Source organism: Aotus nancymaae, unplaced genomic scaffold (assembly GCF_030222135.1).
Source record: "Aotus nancymaae isolate 86718 unplaced genomic scaffold, 86718_ANA_hifiasm-v0.15.2.pri h1tg000018l, whole genome shotgun sequence".
Taxonomy (NCBI): domain Eukaryota; kingdom Metazoa; phylum Chordata; class Mammalia; order Primates; family Aotidae; genus Aotus; species Aotus nancymaae.
In genome coordinates, this window is record NW_026988430.1 from 7,423,166 (window position 1) to 7,436,688 (window position 13,523).

Consider the following 13,523-nt stretch of genomic DNA (forward strand, 5'->3'; position numbering starts at 1 on the left):
CCATCTTCCAGCTTCCCCGTGTAGTGCATATGCAGGACATCCCATTTATGAGATTTGATGGGACAGTGGTCCACCCGTTTCTTGACCCCGATCTGCAGCTTCCTTTGGCCCTAGGCCCCCGTGGCTATGGCCACGGCGCTCAGGCAGATGGACAGTACTGTCAGGACCTGGACCCAGCTCGGCCTCATGTCTCTGTGGGCACAGACCCCGACCGACCGACTCCTCTGCAAGCCCCGGGAGTCAACCCTGGCGGTGCTGCTCTGCTCTTTCTCTTCATCGTGTCTGTTTCAGCATCACTTCCTAGGAGAGGCCCTCCCTGCCCACCCCTGCTAATCCCCCCACCTGTCTCCACCATCCCATCACCATGCTCTTTAAGGTTTTTGTTTTGTTTTTTTCTTGTAAAGAAAAAAAGTGGGCTGGGCATGGTGGTAGCTCACTCTTGTTAACTCTTGTTATCCTAGCACTTTGGGAGGCTGAGATGGGAGGATTGCTTGAGCCCAATTCTAAAAAAAAAAAATACCAGGATGTGGTGGCATGCCCCTGTGGTCCCAGCTACTCAAGAGGCAGAAGCAGGAGGATCCCTTGGGCCCAGGAAGTCGAGGCTGCAGTGAACCGGGATCACGCCACTGCTTCCAGCCTGGGCAACAGAGCAAGAACTTGTCTCCAAAAAAAAGCAGACTATACACGGGTACATAATATATAATATATATTCATATATTTACTTGAGAATCATTTTTACTAAGGCAATTAGATGTTAGCACGTTACTGGTTCTATCAGTCTCTCCGCAGGCACTCGCTATAAATGAAGCAGAGGTTTTCAGAGCACACATCACCCTGTTTTGGCTTCTCCGTGCTGTTGTCTGGCTCCCCTTCTAAAACATAAGTTCCAGGATGGCCAGAACTTTGTTCTATTTGGTTCACACGCGACACAGTAAGTGCTCAGAAATGTCTAACGACACAGGCCCGCTCCTCGGTTTGCACTGCTCCTCCGTGGCCCCCTATGCAGTGGGAGAAGGTAGTTTGGGCCCAGGGTCCAGGGAGAAGACGCGAATGGAGAGCGCGGGAATGCGGACCTTCAAGAAGCGCCGGGGGCCCAGGGCTCTCAGTCCTCCGAGCCCCGCCCCCGGGCTCCGCCTCCTCCGGTGCTTGTCCCTTTAAGGGCCGCGCGCGCCGTTGTCTCGCTCTGGGGCCGGTACCTGCGCGCCCGCGCCCCGCGTCCCTAGCTCCGCGCCCCGCACGTTTCCAAGTGTTGGGGGCTTGTCCTCCGCCGCGGTCATGTCCACTGGCCGGCCGCGGCAGCCCCGCGCGGCCCAGGTCCCCGCGCCCGCGCTGGGCCGGCGCGCTGGGCCATGATCCGGCTGGGCGGCTGGTGCGCGCGGCGGCCCCGTGGCGCGGCGGTTCCCGCGGGGTGGCGCGGGGCGGCGGGTGGGCCGGGCCTGGCGGGCAGTCGCGCCCTGCGGGTGCTGGTGGACATGGATGGCGTGCTGGCCGACTTCGAGGGCGGATTCCTCAGGAAGTTCCGCGCGCGCTTCCCCGACCAGCCCTTCATCGCGCTGGAGGACCGGCGCGGCTTCTGGGTGTCGGAGCAGTACGGCCGCCTGCGGCCAGGGCTGAGCGTGAGCGTCCCTGCCCGGCCCCGCGCCGGGCCCCCTTCCCGCCCCGGGCCCCCTTCCCGCCCCGGGCCCAGACCCCGCGCCGCTGCGGCGGGAAAACGAGGTCGCCTCCCAGCCGTGGCCCAGGGCACCCCCTGCGCGGGTGACCTTGGACGGTCAGCGCCCCAGCCTCGCGGTGGCCCTCTGGTAGAATAGGGTCAGGTCGAGGTGGGGGGGACCAGGGGCCACGGGCCACAGGCCACAGCCCACCGGGAAGACACAGCCCTGCACTCGGGATCTGTTGGCTGCCATCCAGGGCTTCTGAAAATGCGGGAGAGTACAAAGTGTTAATGTATCTGACTCTCCATCTGAAGCTGACTTTAACGTTAATTTGTGGTATATTTTGGCCTCAAGTCGTTTGTTAAATTTTTAGATAAATAAACGTTGTTAAGTTGTCCTCTTTCACCCAGACCGCCATCACGTTCCCACTCGTTTGTCCTCCGGACTTTTATGGGTATCTTTACCCATCTTTTTTACCGTTGTCCATGAAAGCATAGCTTCCAGTGGTATTTGAGGCCCAGAGAGGTTTTGTGACTTTCTGGGGGTCACACAGCGAGTCAGTGGTCAAGGTGAGGTGGGATCCACCTCGTCTTTTTTTTTTTTTTGAGACAGTTTTGCTCTTCTTGCCCAGGGTGGAGTGCAGTGGTGCCATCTGGGTTCACCGCATTTTCTGCCTCCCGGGTTCAAGTGATTCTCCTGCCTCAGCCACTCAAGTAGCTGGGATTACAGGCATGCACCAACTCCCCTGGCTAATTTTGTATTTTTAGTAGAGATGGGGTTTCTCCATGTTGGCCAAGCTGGTCTCGAACTCCCGACCTCAGGTGATCTGCCTGCCTCGACTTCCCAAAGTTCTGGGATTACAGGCGTGAGCCACGCGCCCGGCTGCCTCATGTCTTATCCCCTTGCAGAGGTGGCCTTCCTAAACACCTGAGCTCAACCCCTCCCCTCTGACTCCCGAGGGGTTCTGTTCAGGATGGATAGAGGGGAAAGAAAGATCCAAGAGGGACGTTTACACGCAGAGTTTGATTGGTAAATTTGAAGTATTTTGCGAAAGGAACAGGGGATTTTGGCATGCACAAAATTAAAGAGGCTGAGTGTTTTCTGGCATCCCTCGATTGGCCACCTAGGGTCGCTGCCGGAGGATCTGATAAAGAGAAGGAAGTTACAAGAGCCCTTTTTTTAGCCACAAGTTCACTGCATCCTCTCTTTTGTTGGGTAGATATTATCTCTGTTTTCCAGATGAGGAAACTTGCCCCAAGTCACATGCTGCTCAGGGGCTCAGTCAGGACTCAAACCTAAGTCTGTCTGCCTCCCAAGCAGAGTTAGAGCTCCCCACTCCAGAGTCCTGTTCTCTGTCCTGCTATCTCTAACAAGTGACGTTTCTTCTGACTTCAAAAAGATGCCTCATCAGTAATGTGGTTTGTTGAGGGACAGGTTTTCAAAAAGGAAACCAAGTGCCATTTGTCTGCATCAACACCAGGCCCTTCAGAAGGTGACTTTCCCAGAGCCCAGTGTGCCGAGCTCTTCCATGACCGATGCCTAATGATGAGCTTTAAACTGGAGAAAACATCCTAGTACTTTCTGCAGTCTCAGGAATAGGCTCCAGTGTGCCGTGAGCGTTCATGTATAGACAGCGCTTGGCATTGGGAGTCTGGGCACTGTACATCCACCCAGGAGTGGATTATCGTGGAAACAGCCCACCCCCAACTCTGAAAAGTGCAGTGGCTTTTCCAGTTCATTGTGCAAATGTGCAGGCTCTGCAAGTGCGGGGTTACTGGTTTCCAAGCACAAGGCAAAGGCACATGGCAATAAGAAGGGTACCCTGGGAGTAGTCTGCTGGCTTCCCCTACTTCCCTTCCTTAGGATGGTTTGCTGCTGCAGACATCCCTGGGCCTCCCCTTGGCCGAGCTGGCCCAATAGCTGTGGTTAAAACAACACCCCCACACGTGGCTCCTTTTGTGTATGTAGGCATTTCTGTTTTCAAAATTCTGCTCTGTCTGTATTCCCTTTGAACTTCACAGTACCCCATGTGGGATGTGAGGATCAAATGTGTTTCAGTAATAAGCATGCATTTGCCTAGTCCCTGTGGTTCCTAAGCGTGTTGCTGGTGTGCTCTCAGAGCATCCTCCAGTCATCCATGGGACACGGTGGCGTCTTTCATAGCGTGCAGAACGACCTGGCGGAGGCACTGCCTGCACTGCACACGCGGGATTTAGGCTCCTGCTTCTCGTAGGCTGAGATGTGTCTCCCCTCTGGTTGTCACATTCCCCTTGCCTGACCCTAGAAAAGGTGCTGCACTCTGGCCCAGTAGCAGAAAGGGGAAAGGAGAAAGGCAGTGGGGGTGGGGCAGTGGGGAGGAGGGGGTTAGGAGTTGGAGGTTCTCCTCCCAGCTCAGCTGCTGTTTTGCTGTGTGACATCAGGTGGATCTCTTCCCCATTCTGAGCCTCAGTTTTCTCATAAGTAAAATGAGGGTCTGCATTTTTGCTTTGCAACTCTAAAAGCAGCAGAGTCCTTTTTTTTTTCATGTACTTATTGGCACCTTGACATATAAAACAGATGAAAGCAGAGCTCTTCTGGTTGATGTGGGGAGGATCCTGGACTCCCTAAATTGTCCTTTTACCCTGCCTCCTCCTCCCCCTTGTCCGTCATGGCACAGCAATGCCCTTAAAGATCTCTGAGTCCCTCCAGTTCTTAAGTTTAAGGACTCTACTGCCACAGCAAGAGCTGTTCCAGCCTCAGTCTCCACAATGCTTCTGGCCACTTGAATCCAGCCTAGCAAGCATGCAGTTTCTGACAATTGGCCTCAGGTCCCAGAGAGCTCCATAGCCCTGGCATTTTAGCTGGTCTCTGCTGGATCCCGACAGAAGCCAGGTCCTTTCTGGAAAGGGGCTCGAAGCCCACACACTCTCTGCACTTCCCCCAGGAAATATGTCCTTGGGTGTGTGCTATGTCCTTGGGGAAGTGAGAAGACTGTGGGACCCCTCCCCCCATAGCCTGGATATACTCCCTGAGATGAGGGCAGTAAAGTGCTGAGGACCCTAGAAGTAACTTGTTTTTCTCAACTTCTCAGGAGAAGGCCATCAGCATTTGGGAGTCAAAGAATTTCTTTTTTGAACTTGAGCCTCTGCCAGGGGCCGTGGAAGCTGTGAAGCAGATGGCCAATCTACAAAAGTAAGTTTGTCTTCCTGGCCCTGCCCAGCCAGGCCACTCAGCCCCGTACCTCCTTCCGGCTTCTTCCCTTCTCTGCCTTCTCCCTTCTCGCTCCTTGGCCCTGCACAAGGCTGCACTTGCCTCATTGTTGCTGAATTTGGGGAAAACCGCTGAGTAAAATGGACTCCAGGCCAGGCGCGGTGGCTCACGCCTGTAATCCCAGCACTCTGGGAGGCCGAGGCAGGCAGATCACAAGGTCAGGAGATGGATACCATCCTGGCTAACATGGTGAAACCCTGTCTCTACTAATAATACAAAAAATTAGCCAGGTGTGGTGACACACACCTGTAGTCCCAGCTACTTGGGAGGCTGAGGTAGGAGAATCGCTTGAACCCGGGAGGTCGAGGTTGCAGTGAGCCGAGATTGTGCCACTGCACTCCAGCCTGGGTGACAGAGCAAGACTCCGTCTCAACAACAGCAACAAAAAATGTGTACAGAGTTCTTCCCATTGATGTACAAAATAAACGTGTGTAGGTTTCTTTTTAGGGGTGATGTAAAAACTCTGAAATGGATATGGTAGGTCTGGGTACTGTGGCTCATGCCTGTAATTCCAGCACTTTGGGAGGCTGAGGCAGGCGGATCACAAGGTCAGGAGATCGAGACCATCCTGGCTAACATAGTGAAACTTTGTTTCTACTAAAAATACAAAAAATTAGCTGTGCGTGGTGACATGCGTCTATAGTCCCAGCTACTTGGGAGGCCGAGGCAGGAGAATTGCTTGAACCTGGTAGGCAGAGGTTGCAGTGAGCCGAGACCGCATCATTGCACTCCAACCTGGGTGACACAGCAAGGCTCCATCTTGGAAAAAAAACACAAGAAACAAAAAATGGACTCCATTTGTAGGCTATGATGTTTTGATCCAGGAACTTGAGGAAATACCCAGTTTATTTTGGTCTGGTTCCTTGGGTGTTCAAAGCTCGTTTATTCAGCAAATATCTCAGAACTGACTGTGCTAGATACTGCAGGCCCCAGGGATTCGGTAATGAGCAAAGCATAGTCCTTGCCCTCATGAAGTTTCCAGTCCAGACAGAGCAGACATTAAAGAATCACAAAGTGAAAACAATCGCAGATTGTCCAAAGAGCTGAAGGAAAAGAGGTTCAGTGGGAAACCTCATTTAGAAAAAGACAGTTAAGAAAAGAGGAATGGTATTGCTTGAGATATTTCTGTTTTGTTCTGATAAAATGAGTAATTCTGTGGACTGAAGCCCCCTACTCAGTGACCGTTACAGAGTCCACTGTGACCCATTGACAATTACAGAGGATGTCCTTCCCTGAGAAGCCTTACTGACATATAAATGACGTACCACACAGTCCGCCCATTTAAAGCATATATTCCAGTGGTTTTACAAAACCATTTGCAAAGTTGTGCAACCATCACCGTGTCCATTTTTTTTTGAGATGGAGTTTTGCTCTTATCACCCAGGCTGAAGTGCAGTGGCACGGTCTCAGCTCACTGCAACCTCACCTCCCGGATTCAAGCGATTCTCCTGCCTCAGCCTCCCGAGTAGCTGGGTTTACAGGCACATGCCACCACACCCAGGTGATATTTGTATTTTTAGTAGAGACGGGGTTTTCACCATGTGGGTCAGGCTAGTCTTGAACTCCTGACCTCATGATCCGCCTGCCTTAGCCTCCCAAAGTACTGGGATTAAAGGCATGAGCCACAGCGCCGGGCCCCACCATATCCATTTTAAAGCTTTTTCATCACCCCTAAAAGAAACCTTGTACCCATCAGCAGTCACTCCCATTCCTGCCCTCTCCTCTAACCCCTGGCAATCACTATTCTACTTTCTGTCTTTAGGAATTTGCCTATTCTGGGGATATCATATAAATGACATCATAGAATATTTGTTTTTTTGGGTCTGGCTTCTTTCATTTAGCACATGTTTTCAAGTTCATTCGTGTTGTAGCATCTATCAATACTTACTCTTTTTATGACTGAATAATATTCCAGCTATTGGGTATGTATGGATCTAATACATGGATAGACAACATGTATTGATGTATTTATCAGTTGATAGATGTTTGGGCTGTTTTCACTTTTGAGCTATTAGGAATAGTGTTGCTATGAACATTCTTGTAAGTATTTATTTGAATCTTGTTTTCAATTCTTTTTTTTTTTTTTTGAGACAGAGTCTTGCCCTGTCACCCAGGCTGGACTGCAGTGGCATGATGATGGCTCACTGCAGCCTCTACCACCTGGACTTGAGCTCTCCTCCTGCCCCAGCCTCTGGAGTAGCTGTGGCCACAGGTGCACACTACTACATCCAGCTAAGTTTTCATTTTTTGTAGAGGTAGGATCTCCCTATGTTGCCTAGGCTGGTCTCAAACTCCTAGGCTCAAGCAGTCCTCCTGCCTCAGGCTCCAAAAGTGCTGAGATTACAGATGTTTTCAGTTCTTTTGGGAATATACCTAGGAATGGAATTGCTAGACCATGGGATAATTCTGTTTGATATTTTGAGGAAATGCTAAACTGTTTTCCAAAGCAACTGCACCATTGCACATTTCCCACTAGCATCATTTCAAGGTTCCAGTTTCTCTACCTCTTTGTAAACACTTGTTAATTTCTTTTTCACTTTAGCCATCCTGGTGGTTGTGAAGTGATTTTGGTTTGCATTTCTCTGATGGCTAATGATGCTCAAGCATCTTTGTCTTTTTTTTTTTGAGACATCATTTTGCTCTCGTTGCCCAAGCTGGGGTGCAATGGCGCAATCTCTGCTCACTGCAACCTCCGCTTCCCAGGTTCAAGCAGTTCTCTTGCCTCCGACTCCTGAGTAGCTGGGATTACAGGCCTGTGGTACCACGCCCGGCTAATTATTTTGTATTTTTAGTAGAAACGGGGTTTCACCATGTTAGCCAGCCTGGTCTCAGACTCCTGACTTCAGGTGATCTGCCCACCTTGGCCTCCCAAAGTGCTGGGATTACAGGCGTGAGCCACTGCACCGGCCACATCTTTTTCTTTTTAGACAGGGTCTGGCTCTGTCACCCAGGCTGGAGTGCAGTGGTGTGATCTTGGTCCACTGCAACCCCTGCCCCTCCTCCACTCCCCCACCTCCCAGGCTCAAGTGATCCTCCCACTTCAACCTCCCAAGTAGCTGGGACCACAGGGATGTACCACCATGCCTGGCTATTTTTTTTTGTATTTTTAGTGGAGACAGTGTCTCACCATATTGCCCAGGCTGGGCTCAAATTCCTGGGCTCAAGTGATCTGCCTGACTTGGCGTGCCAAGTGCTGGGATTACAGGTGTGAAACACCACACCTGGCCTCAAGCATCTTTTCATGTGCTTATTGGCCATTTTAAATTTTCTTTAAAGAAATGTTTATTCAGATCCTTTGTTGAGTTTTTCAGTTGGGTTGTCTTTTTTTATCATTAACTTTTGGATAGGGTCAGGCACAGGATAACTTACTTTTGAATATACCACTATCTTTTTTTTCATTTTTTGTAGAGACAGGGTCTCACTATATTGCCCAGCTGGTCTTGAACTGCTGGCCTCAAGCGATCCTTCTGCCTTGGCTTTCTGCTGGGATTACAGGCATGAGCCACTGTGCCTGGCCTTTTTTCCATTGTTAACTTGTAAGAGTAATTTATATATTCTAGATACAAGTCTCTTATCAAATCCATGATTTACAAATATATTCTCTCATTCTGTAGGCTGTTGTTTCACTTTCTTAATTTTCCCTTAGAAACACAAATGTTTTTACTTTTGGTATAGTCCAATTTACCTGTATTTTTCTTTTGTCACTTGTATTTTTATGTCATATCAAGAAGCCCTTGCTGACTGAAGGTCTCAAAGATTTGCTCCTGTGTTTTCTTTAAGAGTGTTAGTTTTAGGCCGGGCGCGGTGGCTCAAGCCTGTAATCCCAGCACTTTGGGAGGCCGAGGCGGGTGGATCACGAGGTCGAGAGATCAAGACCATCCTGGTCAACATGGTGAAACCCCGTCTCTACTAAAATACAAAAAATTAGCTGGGCACGGTGGCGCGTGCCTGTGATCCCAGCTACTCAGGAGGCTGAGGCAGGAGAATTGCCTGAACCCAGGAGGCGGAGGTTGCGGTGAGCCGAGATCGCGCCATTGCACTCCAGCCTGGGTAACAAGAGCGAAACTCCGTCTCAAAAAAAAAAAAAAAAAAAAAGAGTGTTAGTTTTAGCTCTTCCATTTAGGTCTATGATCCATTTTGAGTTAATTTTTGTATATGGTGTGAGGTAGGGGCCAAATTTCATTCTTTTCCTTGTAGATATCCAGTCGTCCCAGTTCCATTTATTGAAAAGACTATTTTTTTCCCTGCTGAATGGTCTTGACACTCTTGCTGAGAATTAATTGGCCATTAATGTAAGGGTTCATTTCTAGACTCGGATAAGTTTTTTTGGCCACATTTTGCTTGAATTTAGCAACCTGAATGACAAATCAAATGTAAGGTATGATTTGGCCTTCATTGTGCCATGTCAATGCCTCTAAACACTGTCAAATTTTAAAGTTCTAATATGATAAATAGGTGTCAGAGAAACACAAAATACAGAGTTTGAGTTGAATTGTAGACCTTATTTGGTAGTAATTTATCTTTGGATGTGATTCCAGGTCCTGCAGAGTAGTGAATTTTATTCTGATTTATGGTATGAACTTGATGTATATATAGTGTTGGTAGCAAGAGTTTGAGAGGCAAAGAATATGTATATAGCATTCACACTTAAGCTTTCAAAACTCTGCTCACAGCCTGGATCAATGTGTGCTGTCCTGCAGCCACATGGTTGTGTGCTGGGAAGCTGCAGGACATGGTGGTTTGAAGTGGGGTCCTGGACATAGGCTGCCCAGGTTCACATCCTTACTTCCCTGGAATCTCACTCTCAGATGTCAGGCAAGTTATTAAACTTTCTGGGTCTCGGTAAAATGGAGATAATGAGAAAGTCCTCAGTAGAGTGCCTGGCACATAGCAGGTGCTAAGCAAATGCTAGCTGCTGCTGTTGCCATTCTGTAAGATTTAATAGGCATGTCACAAGAAAAGCATCCTTGAGCCACCACAGTATGGGAAATACTGGATTAGTTTGGCTTCTTCACCGTAGAACTTTTCAGAGCTTTTAACTGCTTGTGGGTTTTGTGGCACTTCACTGGGGTAGGAGAGGATGCAGCTTTCTTCAAAAGTATTCTTGCTTGGGTGGGGTGTGGTAGCTCATGCCTGTAATCCATCACTTTGGGAGACCAAGGCAGGAGAATCACTTGAGCCCAGGAGTTTGAGAACAGCCTGGGCAACACAGCAAGATCATGTCTCTACTAAAAATAATAATAATAATAATAAAAAGAAGCCAGGCGTGCTGACCTGTCCCTGTAGTCCTAGCTACTTGGGAAGCTGAGGCAGGAGGGTCACTTGAGCCCAGGAGTTCAAGGCTGCAGTGAGCTATGATCATGCCACTATACTCCTGCATGAGCAACAGAGCAAGACCCTGTCTCTTTAAAAAAAAAAAAAAAGAAAAAAAAAAAAAGGTATTCTAGCTAGAACATTTTTTCATAGCTTCTCTATTAACACCTTTCCAGAAATTCCAGTTTGGGAATGCAAATCTAGACCATACTCAGTGGTCCTTTATCTCCATTTGATTCTAAACTTGGTAGAAGATTCCTATAGTCAGTTTGTGCCCAGTATCTAGACAAAGTGAAGGGACTTGTCAGTAACTGAGGTGATAAATGTATATCTGGTGCTGAAGTGGGCACTCTGAGGACAAGAGATGTGGGCCCAGTAGCAGAGACCAGGGCTGATCAGTCATCCTCATGACTTTATCCAGCACCTGCTGCATGCTCGGCCTTATCCCAGGGGCTGCAGACACACAAATAGGTAAGCGAGTTCTTACCTTCAAAGAGTTCTCTGGTAAGTACGCATTGGAACATAGATCTCAAAGGAATTGTGGCGTTGGGGTGCAGGCAGGCAGAAACTGCTTCTCCCAGGGAGGCTGCACCACTGTGCTGCCATCTTGAGGAATGAAAAGGAACCTGCCAGGTGATGAAGGGCAAGGGGACTCCAGGTAGGAGGAGAACTGTTGAGCAGACGCCCAGAGGACTCTCCTGAGATGGCCTCGGTGGCATGTCCTGCCGTGTTCCAGCAGCTCTGTGCATGAGATAGGTCTTCCCTGGGCAGAGCCTCAGCTTCTGAAGAACCTGGTTTGGAATATCTTCGGGGTGACCATTCTTTTTATTGTTCCGGAATACATGAATATGTATATATATTTGAGATGGTCTTGCCCTGTCATCCAGGCTGGAGTGCAGTGGCGCCATCTTGGCTCACTACAACCTCCACCTCCTGGGTTCAGGCGATTCTCCTGCATCAGCCTCTGGAGTAGCTGGGATTACAGGTGCCTTCTACCACACCCAGCTATTTTTTTTGTATTTTTAGTAGAGATGGGGTTTCACCATGTTGGCCAGGCTGGTTTCAAACCCCTGACCTCAAGTGATCCACTTGTCTCAGCCTCCCAAAGTGCTAGGATTACAGGTGTGAGCCAGGTGCCCAGCCATGAATATATTCTTATAAAAGACTCCAATAGTGTGAGCATGTGTGAAAATGTGTCAGTTGCCCTCTCTCCCTGCATATGCCCGCCTCGGCCCACCCTTTTTGCCCTAGTTAAGAATTTGGTGTTTATGCATCCAGACCTTTTGAAGTGCACCCCCTACATATGCAGATATAGATTTACAAATTTGTGTGTCCCACCCAGCAGCCAGTGATATTTTTTTTAAACCAAATTTGGATGATGTTAGCCCCACTGCTTAAAGCCTTCTACTAGCTTCATACTGTGCTAAAATCCCACACTCCCTCAGCCAGCCTGCGAAGGCTGTCTGCCCTCTGGTCCTGCCTTCCCCTCTAACCTCTGTCCTTCCTCTGCTCCTGTCATGCTGGCTTCTTTCCTGCCCCTTGTTTCTGGTCTTAGGACCTTTGTTCTCGTTACATGTTCCCGGAATGTTTCTGCCCTAGTTCTTCACACAGCCATATTGTTTTTCTCTTTTATGCTGAGTACCTTGAATGTTGCTCCTCACAGAGGCCTTCCCTGACAACTGCAGCTCAGGTCTCTGCCCTCCCCTCCTGCTCGTTCTGTCCCATGATCCTGGGTGTGTACTCTAAGCTGAAATTGCATGTCTGTGTCTGTCTCTTCCTCTTTCGAATGCCAGCTCCCTGAGGTCAGGGATTGTCTTGGTTCCGGCTCTATTCTCAGTTCCCAGAATGATGCCTGGCACATCCATACACTCAAAATATTTGCCAAATGAATAACTTTATGTGCATTATCCCGTAGTAATTGTTGATTTTCAAAAACATGTTTTTTTTTTTTTTTAAATAACAATTTTGGATGAAACCACTCATTTGGAAGGATAAGAACTTAAACCTGATTTTAGCATGGTGCTCACTGTTGTGGAGCCTAGAGTAAGAGGCATTTCATTCATGGGTTCATTCAACATACATAGTTTACCACTTAATATGCACCCAGTACTAGGCTAGCACTGGGATATATTTGGAAATAAGACAGCTAAGGTCTCACGCCTCAGGGAGTTTACGTCACAGCAGGGAAGATGACAACATATAAACGAAAATAATTTCCAATTGTGATAAGCTCTGTGAAGAACTAAACAAGGTGCTGTGCTGGAGAGTAAACCGGGAAGGGCTACTTTAGGTGGGGTGGGAAGCTTGCTCTAGGGAGCTGAGAACTGACTTCAGACCTGAAGAGTAAGAATGAACAGGCCAGTGAAGAGTCGGGACAGGCCTTGCAGGCCGAGAGAGGAGCAGCCGTAAATGCCCTGAGCCGGGCCAGACCTTCGTTTATGTGAGTAACATAAAGGAACTGGACAGCTGGAACTGGAACTTAGGGGGCATGCTGCGGGTGGCAGTGGGGCAGGGTGCAGAGGGTGAGGTTGAAGAGAGATTGATGTGATCTAACTTGGTTTTTTTTTTTTTTGAGACAATCTCACTCTGTTGCCCAGACTGGAGTGCAGTGGTATGATCTCAGCTCACTGCAACCTCTGCCTCCCGGGTAAAAGCAATTTTCCTGTTTCAACCTTCTGAATAACTGAGACTACAGGTGTGTGCCAACACACCTGGCTAATTTCTGTGTTTTTAGTGGAGATGGGTTTTCACTGTGTTGGCCAAGCTGGTCTTGAACTCCTGACCTCCTGACACTTCGGCCTCCCAAAGTGCTGGGATTACAGGTGTGAGCCACCACACCCTGCTGTAACTTAGGTTTCTATTTTTATTTATCTATTTCTTTGAGACAGAGTTTCGCTCTTATCACCCAGGCTGGAGTCCAGCGGCGCTTTCTCGGCTCACTGCAACCTCTGCCTCCTGGGTTCAAGTGATTCTTCTGCCTCAGCCTCCCAAGTAGCTGGGATTACAGGTGCCTGCCACCATGCCTGGCTAATTTTTGTATTTTTAGTAGAGATGGGATTTCACCATGTTGGCCAGGCTCTTCTCAGACTCCTAACCTTAGGTGATCTGCTGTCCTTGACTTCCCAAAGTACTGGGATTACAGGCTTGAGCCACTGTGCCTGGCCATAACTTAGGTTTTTAAAATGTGGATTTGGGGCAATGCATTTGGATAGACATTTTTCCAATGAAGATATACAGATGGCCAATAAGTACATGAAAACATCATCAGTCATTAGGGAAATGCAAGTCAAAACCCCAAGGAGGAGCCGG

At 48.9% G+C, this 13,523-nt stretch overlaps 1 protein-coding gene across 2 annotated transcripts in view; it reads left to right on the top strand.

Annotated features, from left to right (window-relative positions):
- The first annotated feature begins 1,349 nt into the window (after positions 1-1,349).
- NT5M (5',3'-nucleotidase, mitochondrial) overlaps positions 1,350-13,523 on the top strand; it is a 38,682-nt gene continuing 26,508 nt past the window's right edge. For both annotated transcript variants that reach the window (XM_064378230.1, XM_064378231.1), the window contains exons 1-2: positions 1,350-1,616; positions 4,723-4,823. In XM_064378230.1, coding sequence (XP_064234300.1) covers positions 1,350-1,616; positions 4,723-4,823 — 368 coding nt within the window. The remainder of the gene's footprint in view (positions 1,617-4,722; positions 4,824-13,523) is intronic.